Source organism: Chrysemys picta, unplaced genomic scaffold, assembly GCF_011386835.1.
Source record: "Chrysemys picta bellii isolate R12L10 unplaced genomic scaffold, ASM1138683v2 scaf2192, whole genome shotgun sequence".
NCBI lineage: Eukaryota > Metazoa > Chordata > Testudines > Emydidae > Chrysemys > Chrysemys picta.
The window spans coordinates 1-9,454 of NW_027054896.1; the positions used below are offsets into that span (position 1 = coordinate 1).

At 51.7% G+C, this 9,454-nt stretch overlaps 1 protein-coding gene across 1 annotated transcript; it reads right to left on the reverse strand.

The window, feature by feature from the left end:
* Nucleotides 1-6: 6 nt before the first annotated feature.
* Nucleotides 7-6,800, reverse strand: LOC135980201 (beta-arrestin-1-like; the record flags this gene model as incomplete). Its single annotated transcript, XM_065580249.1, has 4 exons — nucleotides 7-1,683; nucleotides 3,928-4,011; nucleotides 5,017-5,154; nucleotides 6,691-6,800. Coding segments are annotated over 4 exons (360 nt in total), but the record flags the coding sequence as incomplete, so codon positions are not given.
* Between the last annotated feature and the right edge of the window lie 2,654 nt (nucleotides 6,801-9,454).

The window sequence follows — 9,454 nt, forward strand, 5'->3', positions numbered from 1 at the left end:
TCCTCCCAGCACAGGTACACAAGTCAGGGCATGCGGAACGTGCAATGGACCAGACCAGGCGGCGATTGACAGGGAGGCCAGGAAAGGAGGACAGAGAAAAGGATGCAACAGGAAGGCTGCACAAAACTTCTAGTTCTGCACTGCACTGACAAGCTCTGCAGTTTAGCCTTTGGATGTCTGGGACATTTGCAAAACAGACTCTAATTCGTTGCAAATTAAACAACCAGCTGGAAAACATCTTCCTCCAGCCTTAGGTAGAGAGACGACTTGGAAGACATGGCTTGGGATGAAAGGGAATTCCAGCCCCGCCGGCTGACCAGCATTTGTTTATTCTCACTGAAATATCGCTTTCCATTCTTGGTGGCTCAGCACCACTGAGCTGGCAGAAGATCAGTTCCACTTGGCTCCCTCCCTCTTCTCCTTTCACCTCCCTTCCCTGGGCTCCAAACAGCTTTGTGGTTCGTCACTTGCTGAGACCGACTCTGTGGAAAGACTTTCATGCCAAATCTTTCTTGGGGGCCTATTGGTAGAGAACAATTTATTGGATAAATCCCGCCCTGCTCACAGAGTCTCCACTGCCGCGATAGCACTTTTGTGAAGATGCTACTACCCCCATGGGAGAGTTTCTCCCATCAGCCAGTCAGTCCATCTCCACAAGAGGCGGTGGGTATGTTGACAGAAGAAGCTCTCCCTTCGCCAGCGCTGTCTACACGAGGGGGCAGGTCGCTGGAACTGCGTTGCTCAGGGCTGTGGGTTTTTCACACCCCTGAGCGACGTCGTTTTACCGATGTACGTTTGTAGTGCAGACCTGGCCAGAGATGTACTGTTTTTAAATGAGAGAAACAAGGCAGGTGAGGTAATATTTTTTACTGGACCAACGCCTGTCGGTGAAAGAGACAAGCTTTTTACACAAAGTTCTGAGGTGCTCGGAAGCTGGTCTCTTTCACCAACAGAAGTTTGTCCAATAAAAGTAATTGCTCACCCATCCAGTGTCTCTCATCTCCTGGGACTTTCAGTGGAGCTGCAGCACCACTGAAAACAACAATGGAGGAGAGATTTTAAATGACAGCAGAGATGCTGAGGAACAAGACAGCAGCTCAGAGACCTGCTGGTTTGCCACACGAGCACATAGCGAGTGTCTCCAAGCTCTTCCCCTCCCTCACTCAGAGCCAACCTGCCCTGGGCCAGCAGGAGAATGCTGGAGCCACCCCGACTCGCCTCACTCTGCAACCCCTAGGCACGGCTGCTGCCGGCGCAGAGCATCGAACAGCACCTGGGTGACAAACACAATACGTCCCAACTGGTCAATTAAATTCTTACAACCATCCTACAGTTATATAGCCAATGGCCCTGAACCAACAGAGGGCAGCACCTTCCCAGTCTAGGGATTGATAAAGGCAGCAAATAAGGAATTGAATGAATGGTTTATCTGCAGAGTTTGTCATCTTCCTCCAGCTGGGAAGCCGGGAAGACATGCCGGGGTTTGGGTGGAGAAGGAATAGAAGGCAAAAGCAAAGACGAAGTGGGCGAATGAAAAGCTGGCGAGGGGTGACCAGGATGAGGAGAACCACGGAGGGGTCTGAAATATCACGAATGAAAAAGCTGGGCGGCTGGCGTCCGTGTGGCACCGCCAGAGCGGGCAGAGCTGGAAAGCGTTACCTGGATGCAAGATCTCCCAGCAGGCTGGCACAGGTCAAAGGAGACAAGAGGATTAGTCACCAGTTTAGAAAAAGAAAAAGCACAGGCAACCCACAGATCTGAACGCAGGAACAAGGCCCGAGATCAACTCCCGGCTCCACAGCCCCTGGCTTGATCCCATCACCCTGAGCTACATGTGAATGTGGGTGTCTAGCCCAGGTCCTGCTGGGGTCCCACATTACACCACTCTCAAGCGGGCCTCTCTGACATGTGCCGCTTCCTGCCGTATCTGTGGGAACCAGCAGAGCAGTTTATGGGGTGCTCCAGGGACCGAGGAGGAACTGGGGAAGTGGGGGCTAGAGACAGGACATAACAACTGGCTTTCCCCACCAGGCAGCTGGCAGAATCATAGAAATGCAGGACTGGAAAGGACCTCGAGAGGTCACCTAGACCAGCCCCATGCACCTGCCCATCAAAGGCTCCTGACCTGTGACTTGCCAGGACCCGCAAGCAGGATGTCAGCAGATAACGTCAGGGGAAGGCTGCACAACAGATAAGTGAGGCCTCCCCCCTACAAGCCGAGATACCTCACGCCCCTACCTGGGAAGGAGCCATCGCCCTGGGACCTCACCTGAGTTGGCCCCTCCCGGTCAGGTCCCTCCCCACAGGTGGGAAGGGATGGATTTGGGACAGAGATGACGGATGTCCGTCTCTGACACTAGGGCTGCGAATCTGAGCATTCAGCCTGGCACGGAGACAGAGGTTCCATTCTATGCATCCGAAGAAGTGGGCTGTAGCCCACGAAAGCTTATGCTCTAATGAATTTGTTAGTCTCTAAGGTGCCACAAGTACTCCTGCTCTTTTTACAAGTCCCAGAATGCCTAAGATTCTTCACCACAACACAGCAGGCCTGCGCTGAGCCTCTAGCCTGCCTTTAAAGAGCCTGCACCAAACCCTCTTCCACTGACATATCTGAAAAAATCATTACAGTCCTCACCCCTTCCCCCTGGCCCTCCCACTTGGAGCGACTGACAGGAGCTTTCACCCGGTGGGCGAAGTGACTGGCTAACCGATGCCTCTCTGTAGGCTGGCTAGCAGGAAGTTCTAAGACTGCATGAAGCTTTTGCCATGTGCCACTCCCTGCCAGCAAAGTTTGCTGGCAACGCTAAGTCTTCTTGCCCGGTGGCAGGATGTTTTGGGGCTTTGCCAGTCTAGGCTGCAGAATGCTTAACTCAGCCGTAAACAAAATCTCCAGCCTCCAAAACCTTCTTCCCAGCTGCAGTCAGCGTCAAGGGGGTCATTGTCCCCTGACTCAATTCAAGGCTCAGCCAAACAGCAGCAGCAGAGCGCACACACCAAACTGAGGGAAGAGGAGTTGTTGACGAGAAATTGGGACTCTTAGTTTCCATATCTGGCTCTGCCATTGATTCACTGCGTGGCCCTGGGCAAGCTGCTCAGAGGAGTGTTGGGAGAATTAACCAGTGCTTGTAAAGTGCTTTGAGATCCGCAGAGGAAAGGCACTGAGGGTTTGAGCCAAAGTTCACCAAAGTCACTAGGAGCAAACACTGCCACCCATTAGCATTCACCTGCACTAGAGCTGGAGCTGCTCCAGCCAGGAGAGTGAGGTTTAGAGCAACACAAGCACAAATGAAGGGACCGTACACTCAGAGCATGTATTGGGCGGCCATGCAAAGAGTTAACCAGCACATGCTGTTGGGCCAAAGCAAGAAGCCGATAGCCCAGCCCTGTGAACATTATCCCGATTCAGGGCCAGACAAAAGAAGATTCAACAAACCCTCAATCTAAAAAACACTGCAAAAGTTTCTTCTTTTGTGAGTGTTTGAAAGCTCCTTGCAGCGTCTTTCTCAAACTTCGGGGGCATGGTCATGTGCGGGAGGGCGTGGTCATGTGCTGGAGGGCGTGCCCATGGGGACGTGGTCATGTGCTGGAGGGCGTGCCCATGGGGCGTGGCCATGTGCTGGAGAGTGTGGTCATGGGGGCATGGCCATGTGCTGTAGGGCGTGGTTATGGGGCGTGGCCATGTGCTGGAGGGCGTGGTCATGGGGCGTGGCCACGTGCTGGAGGGCGTGGTCATGGGAGTGTGGCCATGTGCTGGAGGGCGTGGTCATGGGGCGTGGCCATGTGCTGGAGGGCGTGGTCTATGAGGGTAGAGATTTAAGTGACTGGATAAATTTGCATCGAATCACCCTTGCCTTCGTTTGGGGCAGAGGAAAGGCTGGTTTCATTTTTCTTGGCTGTGATTGGCCGCAGAAGTAAGAAGATACTCACCCTCCCCGAGACACCACCAGCTTCACTTTCACTTTATACGAGACAATAATTCCCAGGATCTCCTTATTGGCTCCATCTCTTAGTCTAGAAGCAAGAACAGACGAGGGATTTGTAAGGAAACGACTGCCAGGAATTTCTATTAGAACCGGGTGAAAATAGTAGCTCCCCTTCCCCGCAAAGTACCCCAAACACAGACTCACAATACCGGGCCGTCTCCCAACTCCCCGAACCTCACCACATTTTTGCAAAATGGCAGTTTCCCCAGGGAATCAGGTGACATTTTCAAATTTCACATATTTAAAAGGGAAAAGTGACTAACTGGGAAGGGATGTCAAATTTGGAAAATTACACCCTTTTCACCCGCAACAAATAGGTGAAGTGAAAATCAGCCAAACAGTTTTGGGAGTGAAAATGGGCTCCTCTCTCTAAAAAGCCCAGAGGTTCTCTCAGGCTCTCCTCTGATAGCGGATGGAGAGAGACACGCACAAAGGAAAATCAACAGAAAGTGAAAGCCAGGGGGGCTAGGCACCTAAATCCCTTTGTGAATCCCACCCAGAGTGACTTTGGCTGAAGTTTTCAAACCTGGGTGCGCAGGCTCCTCAATCCATGGTGGGAACCTAGAGTGGCATTTTGGGGGGTCTACCTTTAAGCAGCCAGGTGTGAAAGTTTTGGCCATCATCTTTTTAGAATCCCAGAAATTAGCAATAGAAAGCGCTACCATTAGGTCTCTCGTGCCATCCCTTGAAAGGCAGGCAGTACAGTACTATGCCTAGACAGGGCATTTTTAAATGTTTCCCTTCTACGACATCTGATCCTGATACCAACACTGAGGTTCCAACCCCGATGCAGCAAAGCACTTGAGCACATGTTTAAGCCCACGGGTAGCCCCACTGAAGCCAACTGGTATTGACATCAACAAGGCTACTCATGTACTTAGAGTTAAGGCCAAGTGCTCTGCAGGACTCGGGCCTTGGCTGGTGTTTGTAGCACAGGGATTCTTCATGACAGTCATTCTTTAGGTGACCCATCCACATTGCTGGGAGAAACAAACCACTCAGACATGCAGGGCAGGGAGGAAGGAGCTCTCACAACGTGCTGGAAGCCAGATTGGTGTCTTCATGTTTAAGCTTCCCGTCCAGGGCCAGGCCCCGCTTCTCCCGGTTGTTGGCGAGAAAGGGGGTCAGCGTGTAGACTTTGCAGAACGTCGAACTCGGAGCCACCACGTCACTGAGGACAACAACGTGGGAGAATGAAATTGATGTAAGTTTTGGGACCGAACCAAGAGCCGCACCTCCCCATCGGGGCCCAGAGCTCCCATCTCTGTAGGAGAAAGGAAAACATCTGAAGCACAATGCAATGGCAAATCCCACTGGGGATCATGTGAATGCCTGACACCATCATGGTGGTTCCTGTTGTGGAGCTGGAAAGTGGCTTCCTCTCTGTGACACAGAGAAATCCTAATGCAAGAACTACCCGTGGGGCTCTGAACAGGCCCACCTCACTCTTCACAGGACAATCTCAAAATATGGTGTTCGCTGCACATTCCTGACAACACCCGAAAGCCTAAATTCATCTATGACCCCCCATCTCTCGGGGGAACTCGGAGCAAGTTGCCAGCCAACCAAGAGAGTTCAGGCAGGAGCCATGGAACGCTCAGTGGTTTTGATTGCGTTTCACTCGGAGTTTTGAGATGTGATCAAAAGCCAGGCCGAACAAGGCTGCCATGGCCCCAAGCAGAGCAGAATCGCTCTGTTGTGTGCAGCACCGACGCTGCGTTACAACATTTGCAGCTTTCCACGGCTGACGAAGAGTCATCACATATTGATGCCACCTCCCCCGGGGTGACGGAATATCACAGCGCTGAGCTGTGTCATGACATGGCGATTGCAACAGCACTATATGCATCCAGCGTTATTTAAAGGGATGTTCAAAAAATACCATTGTGGGGCCTCCCTGTTTGTTGTCTCAAGGACTCCAGATCACACGTCAAGAGATATTTCTCACCAAACTCAGCCTGGGCCCTACAAGCCAAGCTGGGGTCTTTATACACCCGCAACAATAAAGATCCTGGACTCAGAACATGGCCCGACCGGAGTGAAAAGCATTAAAGCCATGGCAGGTCAGCGGGCCCAAGTTTAGAGGGGGTTAGCGGAAAAGAAACGGTACCAACATTTCCTTTTAAACAAAACCGAAAAGCAAAAGAACAGCGGATCCCTTTCCATCCCATCCCATCACTCCACTTACCCAGTCAAAGTTCTTCCTATGCCTCATAACAGGCCTTCCTCCCCAGCCCCACAGCTCTGACTCCCTAGCTGGGAAGGAAGCCAGAGGATTTATAGAGGGCTTCCTGACCCAGACCCTTTGCGCTAAAGAGAAATCCCGCCTGTCTCTCTGGTTGATTGGCAGTTTGTCTAGCCAATCAGTTCTTTCCCTCCTGGTTCCAGAGGGGCTTCACCCCATCACAGAGGGGCTTCACCCCATCACATAAGCCTTATTTAAGTAAGTAAACTCAGCTGCTCTGACTCTGGCGCACCCACGGGGGGCAGGGCTGTGAGTCAGAAGAGACCAGTTTTGCATAATCCTGGAGATCGGTTCTTTAATGGTCCTCGATCTTGTAGGAAGCAGACGAGAGCCATGAAAATCCGAGCTCTCCTGCTAAGCCTGGGCTCGGTGGGGAGCCCCAGCGCGGCGAGATGTGGCCCTGGTCTCTGGAGACGAGCCACAGCCATGAGACCACCAAAGGAAGCGAATGGGCATACTCACTCCGCCTCTTCCACAGCCACGGGGCACTTGTACTGAGCAGTGTTGAATAGGCAGATGTCCGCGTACTGGCGCACTGGGGATGAGAGACAGACAGACAGGGAAGGCCAAGGTTAGCGTGTGCTTCAGTGCAGCAGGCGTGAGAGCACCGGCCAGCCTGTGCCGTGTTGTTGGGCAGTCAGGGACACGTGGTGGCACCACAGGCAGTGGTGGCTGGTCTCAGCACCCACTTCTGGGGACAGTGAGACATAAGAGATCAACACCCTCCACCCCCACCCCCCACCCCATTCCTGGTACCGCAGCCCAGCAGTGATACGGGAGAATGGGGACAGGAATAGACACCCGGACATTTAGTCCAGAATATACAGAGTTTAAGGCCAGAAGGTACTTTTAGATCCTCTAGTCTGCCCTCCTGTCTATCACACGCCATTACACTTTACCCAGTTACCTCCCTACTGAGCCCGGTAACTTGTGTTTGAGCAAAGTTAAACTTGTGTTTGGCGAAGGCATGTTTCCCAGAAAGGCAGCCAGTCATGGATCTGAACACATCAAGAGATGGAGAATCCACCACGTCCCTTGGGAGCTGGTTTCAGTGGCTAATCACCTGCACTGTTAAACATTTGAGTCTTATTTCTAATTTGAATGCGTCTGGATTCAGCCTCCAGCCACTGGTTCTTGGTCTGCCTCGTCAGCTAGATCAGTGGTTCTCAAACTTTTTGTATTGGCGACCCCTGTCAGACAGCAAGCCTCTTAGGGCGACCCCCCCCCCTTATAAATTAAAAACAACAGTTTTTATATTTAACACTATTTTAAATGCTAAATTTATAATCCTATTGTTTAAAAAGAATTGACCTTTTCTCACCGCTTTGAAATTACAACTAAAACACATTTTTATGGAATTATCGTTATAAGCAGAAAAGTTCTCTCTTTAATAGTTATTGTTTAATACTGGGGGGGGAGGGACACCTGAAGAAACTTTGTCAATATCACTTTTCACAACAGACTTAGTGCCCCATTGCCCCCCTTCCTGCTGTGCTGCTGCTGGCAGCCGCAGTGCAGAAGTAAGGGGGGCAATGGGGCACCAAGTCTGCCGTGGAAAGTTATAGTTGTATGTTTGTTAATATCACTTTTCACAGCAGACTTGCTAGCACAAACTTCACAGCAGACTTGCTAGCTAGCTGGGAGGCTGTGGAAAGTGATATTAACAAATATACAGAGATGACTTTTCACAGCAGGCTTATTAGCTAGCGGGTCTGCTGTGAAATGTGATCTTTGTATGTTTGTTAATAATCGGCCCTCTCATGTTGCCTCAGTCTCATCTTTTTAGTCTCAAGACCACAAACCTGCACAACACAATACTACAGTCCTCAGAGTCCAATTCCTTCATGTGGTGATAATACAAACATATATATTGTTGAGGAACAAGGATCCCTGCATGAGATGTTTATAATACTTTTTGAAGTAAATGCACTACATTGCAAGGGAAAGGTGTGTGTAATTTTCTAAAATGCTTTCGATTTAAATTAGATATTTTATAGCAGTTGCTCTCTGTTTCGTGCATGTACTCCCGACCCCCACGTAATAACCTCAGGGGGTTCCGACCCACAGTTTGAGAACCCCTGAGCTAGATCAACAGCCCGTTCGCACCATTATTTTCTCCCTATTAAAGTACTTATACCCTGTCATCAAGTCATCTCGCAACCTTCATTTTGTTAAACCAAACGAACGGAGCTCTTTTTGTCTCATCTAAAGCATTTTCTCCAGCCCTCGGATCGCTTTGTGGCTCTGCACCCTCTCCGGTTTTTCAACACCCTTTTCAAATTTGGACACCAGATCTAGACACGATATTCCAGTCCTGGTCTCACTAACGCTGTATACAGAGGTAAAATCGCCTCCCTCCTCACTACGCCCTGGTTTATACATACGAGGATCGCATTAATCCTTGTTGCTCCAGCATCGCCCTGCCTCTTCCCACCCCACCTGTGCCCTGCCCCGTTCTGCCCCCCCCCCGCCTCTTCCTGCCTCCGCACCTCACCCTCCCTCCCAGCACCTCCTGCACACCATGAAACAGCTGATCACGGATAGGGTGACCAGACAGCAAGTGTGACAAATCGGGACGGGATGGGACGGGGGAGGGGGGAGGAATAGGAGCTATATAAGAAAAAGACCCACAAATCAGGACTGTCCCTATAAAATTGGGACATCTCGTCACCCTAATCATGGAGGGCGGGAGGCACTGGGAGAGAGGGGGAGGAGCTGATCCACAGGGCCCACTGGTGGGTGGGAGGCGCTGGGGGGAGGGGTAGGAGCTGATCTGCAGGGCTACCAGTGGGTACTGAGCACCCGCTATTCTTTTCTGTGGGTGCTCAGACCCACGGCTGTCCCGGGTCAGCTGTGGGGCTGTAACACTGAAGTGGAGATATTTGGGCTCGGGCTGGCGCCTGGGTTCTGAGACTCCATGTGGCGGGGGGGAGGGTCTCAGAACCTGGACTCCAGCCTGAGCATCGACACTGCAATTTTACAGCCCCCCCCCCCCGCCCCCCCCAGCCCCAGCCCGGAGCCAGCTGTTCTGGGCGCTGAGTGTGTCCAGGCCCTGGATGTTGCTCCTCAGTCCTTACTGGCGTTGGCCATTCCGCCCCATTTACGGGCCCATGGGAACAAGAAGAGCACCCCGACCTCACTCATCAGCCACAGCTCTCAGGTGTCTTCCCCCTACATGCCCTCTTCCTCCATTGCTGAGCAGGGTGATGGGCTCATCTCGCCTTTC